The 17,675-nt window shown below is 37.7% G+C and overlaps 2 protein-coding genes across 3 annotated transcripts; one reads left to right on the plus strand and one right to left on the minus strand.

Annotated features, from left to right (window-relative positions):
* Positions 1-3,545: 3,545 nt before the first annotated feature.
* On the minus strand, positions 3,546-8,327 carry sybl1 (synaptobrevin-like 1). 2 transcript variants are annotated; one of them, XM_030145718.1, is made up of 8 exons: positions 8,180-8,327; positions 7,643-7,823; positions 7,103-7,160; positions 6,748-6,885; positions 6,547-6,637; positions 5,043-5,110; positions 4,765-4,857; positions 3,546-4,556 (listed from the first exon to the last, which is right to left on the minus strand). In XM_030145718.1, the coding sequence occupies exons 2-8, from the start codon at positions 7,786-7,788 to the stop codon at positions 4,488-4,490; spliced, it is 663 nt and encodes a 220-aa protein (XP_030001578.1). In that variant the 5' UTR covers positions 7,789-7,823; positions 8,180-8,327; the 3' UTR covers positions 3,546-4,487. The 2 variants fall into 2 exon arrangements, with proteins under 2 accessions (XP_030001578.1, XP_030001579.1); XM_030145719.1 differs by having other exon boundaries at positions 7,643-7,825; positions 8,175-8,281.
* Positions 8,328-8,439: 112 nt separating this feature from the next.
* Positions 8,440-16,599, plus strand: polr1d (RNA polymerase I and III subunit D). Its single transcript, XM_030145720.1, has 5 exons — positions 8,440-8,941; positions 9,487-9,584; positions 9,964-10,040; positions 12,388-12,470; positions 16,339-16,599. The coding sequence occupies exons 1-5, from the start codon at positions 8,756-8,758 to the stop codon at positions 16,384-16,386; spliced, it is 492 nt and encodes a 163-aa protein (XP_030001580.1). The 5' UTR covers positions 8,440-8,755; the 3' UTR covers positions 16,387-16,599.
* The last annotated feature ends 1,076 nt before the right edge of the window (positions 16,600-17,675 follow it).

A 17,675-nucleotide genomic window follows, 5' to 3' on the forward strand; every position in this document is an offset into this window, starting at 1 on the left:
GGGGGTTCCAGCAGGCATACCACAGGGACAAGGCAGTCCTCTGTAAAGCACAAATGAACAACACACCAATGAGCAGGGTTAGAAGAATAACAGTGCACTGTCCCTTAAAACAGAAAATCATTCAGTCTGGTGAGAGGATTATCAAGGCAATTAGGCTGTGAGCATCTGCCATCTAGTGAAAACCTGAGATACTGCATGTTACACAAGTCCACAGCTGTGCAAGTGTATCCCCATAGTCACACATCACCATAGGAAATGAAAGAAATAGAAAGTAACACCTGTGCACACTCTGAATAAACATCAGTGAAGCCTCTTGAATGGAATGACAGCATAATAAAACTACTTTCTACAGTGGCTACACATTTGCTTAGGCGGTGATTTGTAGTTAGTTGATCAAAATACATTTACCTTAAAGATATAATGCAGTTAGGTGAATTACAGGAAGCACATCCTTCGTGGACTCCTGTAAATATGAGTGCATGTGCACATTTCTGATCAACACAACTGGACTCTTGCACCTGATGGAAGGCTTATCTCTGTGTGAGGCCTCCTCCTCCTCCAGCCCCTTGACCTATACTTAGCCCTGGGGTAAACAAGGGGGCGGCCACAAATAGCAAAGAAAATACTGTCCATAAATGGTTTAAAATACACTTAACGACTGACGGGGGTATAAGCTAGTTAGTGCTGTGTTAAAAAGCCTGGTTAGTAGTTGTACTCATTATATATTTCAAGGTGACACACGATAAACTGATACTAGGACCGAAACAAACGGCCGGTGACTGTTAGTTTGTAGCTTCGTGCTAACGTTAGCTGCTAAACTACAACAAACAGGAGAGTTAATATATGAAGTTACAAACTAAAAGGGGAAAATGAATTTACTTAACACTTAAAATAGTAGGTGAAGGCAGGTAATAAAAGTACATACGTGTTAAACTGAAGTCCGACATGGAGCTGTTGGACCTGTCAACCGTTAAGCAGCTCCGTTACCGAGGCCTGATGATGCATTCGTTTCACCTGTTTGTTTTCAGGGGCTTTTCTCATCCCTTCCAGCTCACTGTCACCTGGACATGAACACAGGCCGCACACACTACACTCTGAATCACACTGTGTCACAACCGACGGACAAGTGTTGTTTAGTTGAACTTTGACACTTTGGAGATGCAAAGGGATGAGCTGGCACACATTAACTACTGAAGTATTGCATTCACTTGAAAAAATAAGTCGGCTGTTTTTTCTGAATTAACCAGATAATTATCTCATGAAAACAGACCCGATTTTTTTTTTCTTTTTCATAAAGCCATTTCTCATAATTATGAGATAATTATTCCATTAATTCAGCAGCAAAATAATCAATATCCTCTTCCAAATATGAGCAGTGTTGTTGACAGTAAATGTAGGAAATTCCGTTTTCACATGAAAAAGTGTTACACTTCACAGAACAAACACTATACGGAAGTAGGGGTATGTATTGGCAAGAATCTGGCGATACGATACAAATCACAATACTGGGATCACAATACGATATATCATGATATATCATGATACTTTTAAAAAGGCATTTTTTTTGTTTCTTGTTTAAAAGATTTTTTCCTGTAAGAATTGAATTGCACCAGAAATATGCACAAATACTGACGACATTTTTATTTGATCAGAACAGGATCTAATGGTATATCACAAAATGTTCCTGTGTTAAAACTTGAATTATGTTTTACAGACATTACAGTTTAAGATCCTGCTCAAATGTTCATATTCTATTAGTTCATAACTAACATCAGAACATTATTTCTGTGCAATCCCAACAAAGGAACTAACATTATTTAATAAAACAGTATTAAACAATAGTAATTAAAATATAAAGAAAAAAGAAAAAAACAACCTCCACAATATCTGCATTTGAATAAATACCTGAAAATATCAATACAGTATTGTGAAATGAAATATGGCGATATATTGCAGAACCAATATTTTCTTACAGCCCGATACGGAAGAGGATTAGGGCCACTGAAAAAAAAAAAAAAAAAGGTCCAATATATATATTTTTTTATTATTATTTTTCTCAGAATTCTGACTTTTTTCTCTCAGAATTCTGACTTTAATCTCAGAATTCTGACATTTTTCTCAGAATGCTGACTTTTATCTCAGACTAATGCTAAAAATATATTTTCAACCTTTTTTTTTCCCAGTGGCCCTAATCCTCTTCTGTACACACATTGATCATAAGGACTATGAAAATATAAAAATTGGCTCTCGGTTTCAGAAAAAAAGAGTCAACTATCATTTTCCCATATGAATGCAATACACTTCCGTACCTTTACCGCTAAAAGTGAGTTACTGGACAACTATTGATAAATTAACCCTGAGGGTCTAGTGTGTGCGTTTTACGCATTTACCATTCATTTTTCACTTTTTTGATAATTGCAACCTATAATTGCACGAATTTTGAATGTGAAGAGATTAAATTTTAGCTCATTATTCCCAGCTCAGCTCCTATAGTACGTTTAAAAATACACTGCAAGCAAAAGTTAACTCAAACTGCAAAAAAAAAAATGTGACGAGAATGATGAAAGGTTGTCTCTCTGTGAAGGGAATCAACTTATGGAACAACTTAAATGATGAAACAAAGGCAATTAAATCAAATAACACATTTAAAAAGACAATGAAATCCAAAATGTTGAGTAAATATGACGAAAAGGACAGAGTTTATTTTAGATAAGTATATTACTGCTGAGAAATGGACAGTTTATTCTAATTTGTATATTAATGTTATGAAATAGACAGTTTATTTTTGATATGGGTATTATTACTGTCACGAAAGAGACAGTTTATTTTGATGTAAAATGCTGCTGCAAAATGGACAGTCTATCCTTGATATGTATAGTATTTTTGTGTTTTGTGCTTAGTCAGAATTTAGTCTGATATGTGAAGGATTTTTGAGTTATTTATGGGATCTGACAGGAATTGAGGGTAGGTAGAAAGATGGGGTAAGAGGGCGGAAGATTATAAATTAAACTTCATCCTGCTCCTTTACAAATGTTTTCCTTTCTTTATATATAAATCATTTTGTGGTTTGGTTTTAACGTTATATTCAAAATAAACAAACATTGAAACCCATTCATATCAATGTATAACTGAAGGGCAGAGTTTTGTATAAGTATTTGACACTGCAAAATACAAAAAACAAATAAAATGTTGCTGCTAATCATTTACTTTGCATTTAGTATATTCAAAATTATTCATTGTTTTTCATTCAAAAACATGGCGGCATCATGACAAAAACATATTAAAAGGGTTAAAAGCTTTAAAAATCCATTAGTATTTCATATAAATAGGTCAGGTGTAGGTGAAAAATTAGCCCAATGAAAGTAGAATATAATACTTTTTAGAGCTAGCTTTTAATCAAGCTTATGTTTTATGTTTAGCGGTACAAGTGTGACTATTAATAGAATCGGCCCAAGAGTTAATAAATGAACAAGACCTGTGTTCAGTCTCTAAACAAAACATTTCACAACGCAGAAACCTGTTTTCCTGCTGTAGAAATCAACCACTCTGTACTATGAGCTTTTATTAATTCAAATCTGAATGTACAATAATTAAATAATTACATGATATATAAACCATGAGGCCAGGAAGCAAATATATTTACAATGTAAAAAGTGCATTGTGTTAACAGAACAAAACAGACACACTAGACATCCTATGAGATAAAAGGATACGGGAAGCATCCAATCAAGAGGAAAATAGTTTCCGTTGATTTAAAAGAACTGTGTCATCTGAATCGACAATAGCAATCAAATTTACAGTATTTATTTGTAAGAGCATATCTGGTATTTTACAACATCTACTGTATAAGATACATCTGTGCTTGGTGATGAAAATGCAAAAAAAAAAAAAAAATTCCTCAGAGTCATGTGCCACTTGAGACATACTGCATTAGTAGAGTCAGTGATTTTAATGTAGGGCCAGACTCTGTCATGTGGTGAATCTGCAACACACAGTGGATGCTACCTACTTTTGCAAATCATGAGTCTCTTTTTACATCAAAGAGAAGCAAGACAGAAAAAGTATTTTGCTATCTTTATCATTGTGGCATCAGTCTGAATGGATTAATTACACAGATAGATGGAGGACTGATTGACAAACTGATACATCAGGCCACTAGTAGGATTAATGTACCAGGCTAGAATAAGACAAGATTATTGTTCCACTTCAGTTTTAGGCCACATGGATGCTGTCCATTACTGTGGGTATGAGGTGGGACTCACGGTCCAGAAGGCAAGTTGATAATGTGCACATCATCAAGGGGAGGGGGCGTGCGGAAATAGGCAGGAGGAGCAGCAGCGTGTATCATCCATGGATTTTAGAGACAAAGATGTAAGCAAGGAAAGTTGTTTTTATTTTTGAGTCCGCTGGCAAGTAAGGTTAATCAGTCTCTTCTCCCCCTTGTCCATTTATCCTTTATCTCCCTCTCTATTTTCTCCATGCTCCTCTCATTTTTTGACACAATTTGGCCAGCTGAGGCCCCCACAGGCAGCAGAGACGATGATGTAAATGACCACCTAAAAGGGGTACAAAAGAGATGTTCAACAGTGTGGTTTACTGTGTGAATAATCAGAAAGTTTCAAAACTACAAATTTATTTTAATAAATACACAACAAAATTACAATACTCTGCATACAATCTACATCTATGTTCTTAACGATAAGTAATAATTCATCATGCTTGGCTTAGTCCTGCTGCATTAATAACACATGGCTCATCACTCACCAGGCAAACCAGCACAATGACAATTGTCAGTTTGAGGTTCTTCATACACATGGCTCGTGCCAAGTTACGACTCGTGGTCTTAAATGTAACTGACTGAAAGTAGAATGGAGAAAAAAAAAAACATCACTCACAATATCTATTTGTGAAAGTCATTCAGGACATCAAAATACACAAGGATATAGACAAGTGTGCTTCAATATCAATTAAAAAAAAGTCATGATTATATAAAATAAATAATGAACAATTTGGTTTATAGTGCAAGCTGTCTTGAAACTCACAGAATCAACCAGATTTTCTGTCTTGTCAATCAGTAACTCCAGCTTTTCTCCTCTTTGAGCTACCAGGTCTGTAAAAACATGGAGAGAAAAAGATAAGTGAATACTCAAAGGTCCAAGATAAGGTATTCTGGAATTTCATCTTGTGGGACTAATGAAGGCATATCTTATCTTATTGACATTAAAGTCAAAGCAAAAACTAAAACACACACAGTTAATAATGAATTAACTGTGATGAAATGTGTCAGTGCTGTTGATAAAACAGATAAAAATCTCTGAAAAGGCCTCAACTTGTCATTTCCTGTTTTAAAATCATCTTAAGCTCTCTCACCTTGATGCTGATAGAGTTAGCTATTTTTGACTTCATGAAATTTGGAACTAAAATGTACTGATATTAATGCTCTGTATCTGTTAATCTTCAGTCATTTTCTGATTGGGAACTGAGGCCATAATTGGATTGCTGTATTTGGAACATCACAGGTTTACTGCTGCCTCTGTCTGCTCTCAGTTTGAACCTGAATTAACGGGTTGGTCGGTCAAGGAGGCCACAGAAGACTAACAGACTGTTTCAGGGCTTTGGCACAGCCAATTTAACATGTCACAGACACTTCAAGTGATTTTTTTTTATCTGGGCTTCTTTAGGTGGTAAAGGAATATAAAAACTGAAACTCTAATATAATTTGGTATAAGTGTCTCCCTGTCCAACACTTGGATCTACCCCTGCCTCTAACCCCCCCATCCACTCTCATTGTCTTTCTGGCTGACTGGCAGTTTCCAGAATCATGCAGCAGGTGCACTTACACTCAGAACAGGGATATAGATTTATTTTTAATTGTTAATAAAACTGACTGATGGACTGAAATTACCGCAAACAGAGTGAATAAGTCACTGCTACAACACCGAAATATTTAAAACTGGAAACTCTCCCATGCCTTTTCTGGTTTAAAGGATAACAATGGAAAATTTGATGATTATCTTGTATCTAGGCTTGTTGCAGCTACATAACCAGTGTGTTGTGTGATTGAATTAACTGCAATTATTTAGCAAAATCATAACAACTGTCTTTATTCAACTATATGAAATTACTGCAGTAAAGAGAAATGTCACATTTGATCTTCATTTCCACATTTTTCCCACCATTTGAGACTCACACTGTTTCTTGTTATAATCAGAATTTCTCTGTATATTTAAATAACAGGCTATTTTTATGTTATTTATGTCAAAAAGCCCAAAAGACAAACAAAAATAAGTTTATGTGTTTCAGTGCTCAGTAGCAACAAATGTCTCTCCTTTGTCATTAGATGTATGTATGCAAATATGTGTGTATAAATAAAGAATTATTTGGGTTGATGATGGCAAAAAAATAAACATAAAAGTCAAATTATTTAAAGTACTGTCAATTAATTGTTAACTGAAATGTGTTATATTGACAGCTCAACTTAAACTTTCATATAACAGTGATGTATTTATCAGCATTATCTGATGGGAAATCTGGTGTGAAACTCACCTATGTTGCGGACCATAATGCCCTTCAGGTCATCCACTTGCATCTGAGTTTCAGTGATACGATCTGATCCTCGTGGATCTGAGTGATGTTTCTATGTAAACAAATTATGACAGAATAAGTAGGAAGGAATTAAAAGGAGGTATAAGATTTGTGAATACTCTGTATGTATCCATTTAGTCTAAAAACCATAATCATACTAACCATCTGGGCCGCCAGCGTTGAGGAGAATTCACTGTTCATGGCGTATGGCAGGGCTGTTTGTGCTCTAGACCCATATGTTGTCTGGAAGCGCTTCTTCACCTCACTGAGGAAGCTGAATGCACGTGATCTCTCAAAATCCTTTATGGCAACATAATAAATTAAATATTAGATTTTTACTCATTTAAACCACCATATTAACAAAAACTCGTCATTCAGGTGTTAGTGTGCAATAAGTTGTTTACATGTACAAATCTCCAGATGGAACCTTTCAAATGTTACAATCATTGACATTTAAAATGAGCTGTAATAATAACACACCAAACAGTTAAAAACACTGTTTACAGTCAGTACTTACATCATCAGTAATACACAGGTATATGATTCGGTCATGGCAGATATAGTGAAAAAGATAGCTGGAAACACAAGAGAAAAAGTGTCAGTATGACAGAAATAGAAAACTGTATTTTATAGTACTTCTATTAAATTAAACAGGTTGCAAAATGGAACAGAAGACTAAACTTTATGTAGTAACAATAATGAAGAAGTGGAAATGTTTAATAGTGGTCTTCACTGCTGAGATCTTTGTAGGAGGAGACGCTGCATACTGTCTTGTGATACCACCTGTTGAGGTTGTGCTCTCTTTTAATAATATATTTTATGGTTTGGTGCTATAAAGTTTGTCACACGTTCTTGCGACTCCAATAAAAAAGGCACTGTAGACACATCCTTACTGCCTACTTTTGGCAGCTGTCTAATTTCACTACATGTCTCTAAATGTAAAAAAAATTTTGCTCTAGTATTAAGAATACAGACTACGTTACATTATTATAGAATTTTAACATTACGAACAGGTAATAGTCACAACGTGGGAGGAGTACTTGGTGGAAACGAGTACCTGCCGTGGCTGTAGGTTAATTTGTTGTTTTCTGAGGGGATTTTGGCTAAAATCTGCTCCGTAACTTCCAGGAAGTTGCCTCCACACCATGCATGCTTGGCCAGGATGGTGGTTCCACGAGCCACCACAGCAAACAGGATTGCCATGGTACCAGTACTGTGTTTCAGCTCAGCAGGATGGGCTGTTGAAACAGGATGTTGATTAACATATTGTTTTGAAATGTCTGAGGGTAACGTTACACCTTAGAGGGTTGAGGGAGGGGAAACTGAGGGCGGCCGAGGGTGCCTGAATGTTACAAAGAGAAAATGAAGAAACAGTTACTGCGAGATGTGTTCGAGAGGAAACATAAGGGAGGTGTCACGACATATGAAAACGAAAGCTAGACGGTGGAATGAAAATAACAAGCTAACTAGCTAAGACTCTTATTGGCTTAGCTATATGTACACAATTGGCATGTAGACAAAACAATCATAAAAAGCGTCTCTACTAACACGCCGAGCACAGTTAATAGTTTTAAATATAAAATAAAGCTTATACCTCGACGGGTCAGCGGTGATCAAAGTGGCTCATTTACGGCGAATTCCAACATCTAAAGGGATTTCGGCTGCTAGCAAGCTAGCTAATCCTTTTCGAGTGACTTCTGCTTTGCAAATCACCGAAACCTCCAGACAGGAAACAGCAATTCTCTCCTGCTGGTTGATGTAGTCCTTACCTTACGTTCTACCCTCCTATTGTATTGCATTATTTAGTGCGTTGAACTACATTTTACGTCACTTGTTTTTATGCTGCGTCACGTTACGGCGATAGCCTTAAGATTAGGGAGCAAATGAAACCCTCTGCAAGGTCTAACAGGCGATTTACGGTACGGGTGTTTGGACCACACACTCTTCAAATATTGTACGAAAATGAACATATTATCGACATAACATAGTGGTGAATAAAGATGAACGTTTCGACACATTATTGATGGATTTATACACACACATTCCGGTTTTAACAGTCAATTTATATTAGTTATGTTTAATATGGGGTCAATTTTGCTTAGTTTACCTACGTGCTCCGATATATTTTACATACTTTTGTGTGACTGCTAAATGACAAACAGTGATTTCAATGATAATACGAATTCGTCGCTCAGACAGCACACAGTTGTACGCAGTTGTAAAATCAGGTTTAGGAATAACAAAAACATGTGCCCTGTCAGACAACGCTGAGGGCATTAGCCTTGCCTTTAAGTCGGATGCATCCGAATGCTTCAGCATGGCCGGCGAAGGCGAAAAGAAACGAGTCCTCGAGACGGTAAGAGGCAAAAAAAAATCTTTATTCTTTAAAATCTGTTACACATACACACAAGCATGCTGTTTCGAAGTTGAATATTAAGAAAAATATTTTGTAAAAATCACTGAAGGCTACGTTTTGACAGGCTGTGAACTCCTCACGTGGGTTGTTAGCAGCTGAAGCCATGAGAAAAAACTGAAAAGCTCTTCTGTGTGAAACAGTGTGAACTATAGATATGTGTAGTGAGAAATATTACATCAACCCAGCGTTATATGTAACTTAGAGCACATTATCTTTGTAGACCTTTGAAATAGCAGGCTGTGTAGATATCCCTCTAACTTATACACAGCTCGTCCACTAGGGGGCAGTATTTACTCCTTATTTTTCCAGCAGCTCAAACTGTGGGGTCATAAGTGGATAAATAGTAATAGATGTACTGGCAGTGTATAATGGGTTTGTTTCTTATTGACTGATCTTCCCTCTCATCAGTCTCCATGGGATGTATTATTTTGTTTAGGGCTGTACATGGAGGCCTGTCATGACTTATGACTTCTGCTGTATTTCAGGTCCAGGCCGATGGGGCCGATGAGGGCTGTGTGACATTTGTGCTCCATGATGAAGACCATACGCTGGGAAACTCCTTGCGATATATGATCATGAAGAAGTAATTGTTTTTCACTGCTGCTATAAACTCAATGTGACTTAGTCATGGGTTTTGAACTTTATAGGTGTTTAAAACATATGACATTTGCAGGACAGTTTGAAGTACAGCATAGTGACTGATTCTTACTGTGTGTCATTTGTGGTCTAACACAAAATAGAATGGAGGGATTTTTCTCACACCTGAGGGGCATCATTTTGGCAGTTCTCAGAAGTCATATTCAAGGGGTGTTTGTGTTTTTATGGCCTTATGTGTTTGTGTCCCTAGGCAGACCAGGCCAGCTGGAGTCAGTTGTTCAAAAAATAAATTGACTGTCCCATTTTCCCACCATTTTATACCACATATTAATAGATCTTATTTTCTTTTTCCTTTTCTTCATCAGTGTGGATGTGGAGTTTTGCGGCTACACTATTACCCATCCATCTGAGAGTAAGATCAACTTTCGCATTCAGACACGAGGTGAGTGACAGCCCTTGAACCTTCATCAGTTCATGCTCTTTTTTTGCCTCTGACAGTCTATCTTTGTTTATGTGTGCCTATGCATAGGAGCCACAGAGTAAACACTCGGACTGCTCTTACAGAGTAAACATGTTGATTGGAGTCTGATGCATTCACTTTGTCCACTCAGTTGAATGAGGCGTGCCACTGACTTTTAGAAAAATGCACAACCTTCCCCCCACTTCTTGTCCCTCACAAAGAATGATCACTTTGCTTGTGTGTGTGTGTGTGTGTGTGTGTGTGTGTGTGGGCTGGGGTGGGGATTGTCCATCAGCAGATTCACACAAATGCCAACAGATAACAGCAGCCCCGTCACATGAAAGGATTCTGCAAGACTGAGGAAAACAACTTGGTTTTGTTCTTGTACTATGGTTGCAGATGCCTGGAGGATCTGTCCTCATGGCTTCATCACAGAAAGGGGCAGTTTGATTCTCTCGGGATCAGGGAAACATTAACCCTTGTATTGTCTCCCAGTAGTCTGTGTGACTTCTGTCTCACCCACTTCAGTTTATATGGTCCAATATCACAAATCAGATTTGTCAGAGCCACAGAGGAGGGAACCATCTTCCAGAGCAGACCAACAGTGCCCAAGGTGTTGAGTGTACTGACATTTAGATCAACAAAGTACATGGAGAGATTAAGTCCCGCCCCTTCTAGCGTTCCCCATGGCACCAAATATGAACGATGTCAGTGGTGAGAGAGACGAATCATTTTTAGATCCTGTTTGAGATGTGGCTCCATTTGCACATATGGAGTTTGTTTGTGGGTTTAAAGTTTAATTTTACAAGGAAGCAGCAGTTTGTGGTAAAGATTGTGGTGCGATATGTTCTCATTAACACCAGAACAGCTGTTACTTTGGCATTTTTCACCTCAATGTTTGGGAGGAAGATAAAAAAAAATATTAAAGAGGGAAAAGTCTTTACAAGTTTGGTCGTATTGAAGCTGCAAAGACGTCTACATCAGCTTTGAACATCATAGAGACAGTTTTGATGACGTTACTTCATTAGTGTGTAGTGTTTGTATTTACGGATTTTCACAGTTTGAAACCAACAGTTTTGCAACAAATTGTGACTTTCCTGATTTTTAAAAAGGTCTTTTGAACTGACAAATATCATATGTGTAAATGAGTGTATAATTAAAACAGGATAAAAAAAATTACTTCTCTCCTTCCACAGACTGTAATACATTTTTTTTTCTAAAATAAAGTTCCACGGGGCACAACTGAGGGCACAGGACCACACCTCTCTGTAGAGGATTTATTAACCCTTTAAGTGCCAAAGTTGCAATATTGCAACAAGCAACATAACTGAATGAAACAGACAGCCTTTTGAAATCTTGATATCAAAACTGAATATTTGAAAAAACAAAATAAAAACCTCTGGTGCCAAAGGGGTAATATGAACAATAGAAGAAATGTATTAAATGTATTGGGGACTTGACCCTTCCAGTCATGGAAACCAAGACCAGGGTGCTTGAAAGTCTTAAAAAGTTTGGAATTTTGAAACACTGTTTTCCAGACCTTGAAAAGTTTGGAGTTTTGTATGAAAGTCTTAATAAAGTATGGAAAAAAGTTTTTAGAGTATGCTCAAAGGCACATAATTTTGTAAGATAAGAAATATATGAGGAAAGCATGTAAAAAACTGGATATGATTTCATTAACCTGTCAGTACTGGAATGGTTCTAGTGAAACTTGTTTGTGTGATATCCATGCTCTTTTGTGATTTTCATTTGTTTTGAAAATTTTTCCGTCAGTAAAACATAATTTACTGCAAATTATGCATTCATTCAGTCATGCATTTATTAAAATGAACTTTTCTACTACACACAACAGGTACAAAATATAACCAAAAAAGTAGACACACAAGTATAAAAGTACATAAAGTCAATGTCTTGGGGGAAAAATAGCAGTTTTAAAAAAGTCTGGAATTTTGATGTAAGAAAACTATAATTCTGATATAAAAGATAGCAGATATCGTCATGTCATGGCAGTTCTCAAGTTGCTAATAAAATGTGGATACTACAGGGTTGCAACTATGGTGGTTATTTTTAATCAACATAAAATGTCAATGGAAAATAAAGATTGACGCACAGTTGTAAATGTGGTGAAATGGGCCCTCAGGCAGAACCTGTCTCTGTTTTTTTTGCTCACTTGAAGCATCGTCATTACTGCCCTGCGACATCAGTAAAAGTACAGAGCTGAGGTTTAGGTGTGAAGTTTGTGAGCTTAGAGGACCATTTAATTTAATTGAATGTGGGAACAGGGAGAATTGGCCCTGTTTTTGTCTCATTTGTGGTTGGTGGGTTTCAGGGTCTGTTCCAGCCACAGAGCCACTACGACGGGGCCTGAATGAGCTCAATGATGTATGTCAACATGTTCTCAACACTTTTCAGGTAAGCATTGTTAGTAATTTATTATGTTAAACAGAATGAGTGCAGAAGCAAATCTTTCACTGCACACACAGAGGACTGACGTCTCTTTTTATTTAATATTTTAATGAACTACACTGTCCTGCAGCTGACTGAGTTGAGGTTTGGTTGGAGGCAGATATGGTGAAGATTGAGTGAAAGGAATGCTTACATAAGACTCATGCTGCCTCTGATGTGGATACTCAGTAATGGAAATGGTTACATTTTCTGTTTTAACACTGAGGGAGCTCTATGCCATTGTGGTATCCTCAGTCATCCTCATGTTTCAGCTGGGCTTCGTCTGCCCTCCTAGTCTTTGCCCACCAGGGCGGTTCTGCCAGGAAGCTGACCTGATGGATTTGATTCTATGTGAGGGGGAAAAATAACAAGGAGTGAAACTTAACTACCACAGATGTAACCAGAACAGCACAGACTTCACAAACCTCCACCGAAACCAGTAGTCCAGTCCAGGTCTGATCCCACAATATTATCGAACCACAAGCTATTACCCACGTTTCCCTTCGTGTTGGAGGAAAATGGTGTGGCTGGGTCATTTCGCTAGCCACTTTTACACGGAGATCCAGGAAAAAGGCGAGATGGTGATCCCACTTTTTTTCACCACTGACCAATTTCCACAGCCAAACCAAAGGACTAACAGAGGTGAGACAGGCTGGAACTTTACACAGCGGACCTGCGTTCCGGGAATCTAAGGGGCGGTGACGCAGCGCACTGTATAGTGTGATGTATAACTTGCGTGTAGGAAATACCCCGAGCATAGTGGTGTTGCAAATGTCTCCAGTCAGCCTGTCTTTCATTGTTCCACAAATGTTAGCATGGATAGACTCCTCCGCCCGAAGTGACAACAGCTTACGGATCTCGGCATCTCCCCAGTTCGACATCTTTCTGGTCGCGTTGATATGTTTGTTTACTGTACACAGCTTGCGCAGGGGTTGCACACGCAATACGTCATCAAAACGTCAAACCTCGGTTGCATAACGAGGTGTTCCTTTTACATAGCATTCCGGAATCATGATTCCACCTTTATCATGGCTCTGTTTCTACCTCCAGAGGCGTTACAGAGCCGCGATTAAGGTGGGACCAAATGATCCCACCATTTTGTTTACACAGACATTGTTCTGGAATGAAGGCAAAATATTCCCGTAGCAGAACTGCTGTGTAAAAGGGGCTACTGACTACTACAGTGGTAAGAAACATCATAGGTTGTGTCCAGACTTTTGCAAACGATGTTGCAGACACTTGAGCTTCCGACCTGTTTGTGGCCTGAGGACAATGTGGTGCTCTGTCCTAAAAAACATGCAAAAATCTAACCATGTATGCTTGATTTCTAAATGTAAAAAAATAACTAACTACGTTAAAATAACAAAAAACAGAGCGTGCTCGTGGGAATCAAACCTGATCTCCCATGTGGCTGTCTGACGTTTTATTCACTCAGCAACAACACAGATTTTAAACACTGTATGTGCACATAAAAGTGTCTTTATCTGTAATACTTATTTTAGTTGGGTTTCATTGTAAATAATAATAATAATAATAATAATAATAATAATAATAATAATAATAATAATAATAATAATAATGGATTAGATTTCTATAGCACTTTTTTGGTCACTCAAAGCGCTTTGCATTATTGACCCATTATTCATTCGCTCTCACATTCTCCCTCTGGTGGTGGTGAACTACATATGTAGCCACAGCTGCCCTGGGGCAGACTGACAGAAGCGTGGCTGCCAATTCGCACCTACACACCTGACCACCACCAAACATTCATACACCAGTGTGAGTGGCACTGGAGGCAAGGAGGGTGAAATGTAGGTGATGATGATGACTCCAAATATTCCAATACGGTCCACGGGATGAATTTGTGAAATACTAAAATTCCATTGAAGACGTTAATGGTTAAAGGTGTCAAACTCATTTTAGTTTAGGGGACACATGCAGCCCAATGTGATCTCAAGTGGGTCAGACCAGTAAAATAACACAGTAAAAATGTCTAAATAATTACAAATACAAATTCCAAAGCCTGTTACTAAATGTTTTGCGCTTTTGTAGATCCACTGCAATCTGTAATACAGATATATAAATGTTGAGTTTAGGCTTAATATTGTTAAAATTGCACTTATTTATTGGTTTTCACATGTTTTTTGTGAAAAACAGTTTCTAGATGTAAACATTTTCTTAATTTAATTTACTTTTTTGCACTAACACAAAGAGAAAAATGTGGACTTGTCATTGTTATATTATTACATTATAACTTATGCTGTTATTTTACCGGTCTGGCCTGTTTGAGATCATATTGGGCTGTATGTGGGTGCTGAACTAACATGAGTTCGACACCCCTGGACTACACATGTGGTGTGTAATGGTCACAGAGGCATTGGCCTGAGTGGGTCATCAATAACTACCCATCCCTGTCTTAACTACCCGTCCTTGTCTTAACTACTTGTCTTAATGCCCTTGTCACTCACCCTTTCTGGACCAAAACAAGACCCTGTCCTTGAGAACCAGCTGTTATTTACCATTAAAACCAAATTGCATGTGATTGTATCTTTTCTAACAGCTGCAGGTCACCCTCCCACTGTCTACATTCATAACTGTCGCAGCAATTCCTTCATCCAGCGTTTTTTAACCTCTGATTCCTGTGATGTGTGTATCTGAGGCAGGTTGGAATGGATGGAGATGAGTTCTGAAACTAAAATGCTCATGTGGATGTTGATTAGGGGTGTAATGGTGCACTCATTTGTACTGAACCGTTTCAGTTTGGGGGCCTTCAATACAATATGGAGGCGTACCGAACGAATACATGTGGCCTATGTGAAGAACGCAAAAACTCGCCTTAAATTTCCACACAAACCTTGAAGCAGAATGCACACAGTAAGACCAGGGTGGCTGCAAGCAGAACCCATGTACAATGCTTGATATCCTAGATGGACGTCTAAGTGGTACACAGACCATCCACATGCTGTAAGTGAACCAGTATGGCAGCTCAGAGCAGTGTCACAGGTACAAAGCCAGAGTTGGAAGACCCTCTGTATTCTCTAAGGTCTCCGATTTGGGAGCATTTCAGATTCCTGGTCAGTTATGTCACTGGAGAGAGACAAGTCAGCAAAACAAAAGCGGTGTGCTGGCATTGTTTCGTGAAGATCGGTTATATTTCTGGTAACACGTCAAATTTGTGAAATTGATCCCCTTCATTGTTCCGAAAACGTATTGAAAATGTATTGAATCGAAATTTTTCTGTACCATTACACCCTAAACGGATTTCTCAGACACTATTCACCCAATTGTTTTCAAATTTGACACATGTTCTTTACAAGTGCTTCTCTCAATTTTTGCTCTTTTTTTTTCAACAAATTTTTGCAAAGTCTTTGAAAAGATTGAAAGTTAAGACTCCAAGGACTGGCAGGGTATCAGTGATCAGGAGGGGTAAAGTGACGGGATGGGGGGTATTAGTAACCTCTGTTTACTTTTTCACTTGTACACACTTGTTACAGCATGTTTGAATAGGAAATGATGTTAGTGTGGATGTATCCTTAGACTGGAGGTGAACTAGTCTCTAGTTGCTGCAGAAATAGAAAATCTCTAACCTCTGCCCCCTTTTTTATGGATCTTCACCAGAATTGGATGGGTTTGTCCCTGGCCCGTGCATTATCCTCCCATCACGTCCCATGAAAATCAGCGCAGTTAGTTTTGCGTAATACTGTTGATAGACACACAGCCTTTTTGGCAGTGGTAGCAAAACCCCTGTTATAGTGAAAGGAGAGTAAAAGTCAGCATTCATGTAAAGCAACTCTATCTTAACTTTGTGTCTGTTGTGTTTTATCTCACTTTTCAGGCAAGAGTAAGTGAGTTCAAAGAGGAACAGGAGCAACCAATGGAATGAAGAGCATCACCTGAGCAGGGGGCTGTGATAAAATATGTAAAAATGTTATTTTTATACAGCGTATAGAATGAGACAAATGTGTATGAATCAAGTTGAATATCTCATGTGTACAGTTTTCTTTTTGTATTATGTTGAAAATGATCATTAATGTATTATAAGTTTATTTGATGCATATGATTGATTAGAAAAGAATAAACTTTACAAACACTTTTATTTTCTGTCTTATTTCTAAATTCCTGGAACTATTATATAACATGAATAATTTGATGTGCTCTGTAACATTTATTTTCATAACTACTCATGTAACAGCGTTTGAAGGACGCCCAAACCTAAAGTGATGCATCTCGCAGTAAATCGTTCTCATCTGTCCTTTGAAGCCATGTTTTGACGAGTGATGGAAAAGCAGGGAGCTTGGATGTCATGTCCTTATTAGCAGAGGAATGCAGTGAAAGGGACTTCATACAGTGCCAAGAAGTCAGTGAAGGAAAACGAGGGTTGGGAAGTGTAAATAATGAGGTTAAAGTTATTTGAGGTTAATCATATCCCTCTGTCAGTCACATGTTCATGCTCTGCTACCTCTGTGGGTACAGAGTAGAATTTGGATGGAAAGCTGCAGGTCATTACTTCTGTTAGAGGAACTGTGCAGAATAGTAAATGGAGCTGTTTTGACTGTACCTAATGAGATGTGTTTGGCTAAATCATACTTTCATTATTTAATGTTGAGTAAATAAAACTGGAAATCAAAATACACAGTTGTAACTGTAATAAATAATGTGCATAATGGCAAACAAGGAAATGTATTAGGAACAAAAAACTTGTTTTGATAAGAACATCCTCTTGTGACAGAATAGTAACAAATATGTTAAGGACTGAAAATGGTTCTCAAAGAACTCCACAGGTTTGTTTTTTTGTTTTCTGAAAAAACTACTAGGTGGATTCATTTAAAATTTCATGTATTTCTTCCTTTGGGACAATATCTACAAAGGTTGTTCACAGTTTTGAGATATTTCGATTTTTGGAATATAAAAATTTTCCCTTTACTTATAATGGTCCACATTTTTGATGGGTTATAACATGGAAATGGTTACAGATATCAGTATAGTTCCCACTGAGCACTGATAGAAAGTCACATATGGACTTTCATTTGGGTCCATGGCCTTTGACCTCGAGTGACCTTGAGGGGTCAAAGTCAAGGTCACCAATGTCTACATGCACATACTACATAAACATTTTGATTTTTATATACTGTTTCATATCTCTGATCACAGTCATTCAAGATTGTCTTTTTC

This window comes from Sphaeramia orbicularis, chromosome 10, assembly GCF_902148855.1.
Source record: "Sphaeramia orbicularis chromosome 10, fSphaOr1.1, whole genome shotgun sequence".
In the NCBI taxonomy this organism is placed as follows: Eukaryota; Metazoa; Chordata; class Actinopteri; order Kurtiformes; family Apogonidae; genus Sphaeramia; species Sphaeramia orbicularis.

Bases quoted from the DNA above. Each gene is read 5' to 3' on its own strand.
- sybl1 (XM_030145718.1), bottom strand. From the start codon at position 7,788: ATGGCAATCCTGTTTGCTGTGGTGGCTCGTGGAACCACCATCCTGGCC. The intron at 4,858-5,042 runs GTGAGTTTCAAG...TTCTACTTTCAG, and splicing joins CAGAAAATCTGGTTGATTCT to TCAGTTACATTTAAGACCAC. The intron at 4,557-4,764 runs GTGAGTGATGAG...TACCCCTTTTAG, and splicing joins TCATTGTGCTGGTTTGCCTG to GTGGTCATTTACATCATCGT.
- polr1d (XM_030145720.1), top strand. From the start codon at position 8,756: ATGATAATACGAATTCGTCGCTCAGACAGCACACAGTTGTACGCAGTT. The intron at 8,942-9,486 runs GTAAGAGGCAAA...GCTGTATTTCAG, and splicing joins AGAAACGAGTCCTCGAGACG to GTCCAGGCCGATGGGGCCGA. The intron at 10,041-12,387 runs GTGAGTGACAGC...GGTGGGTTTCAG, and splicing joins CTTTCGCATTCAGACACGAG to GGTCTGTTCCAGCCACAGAG.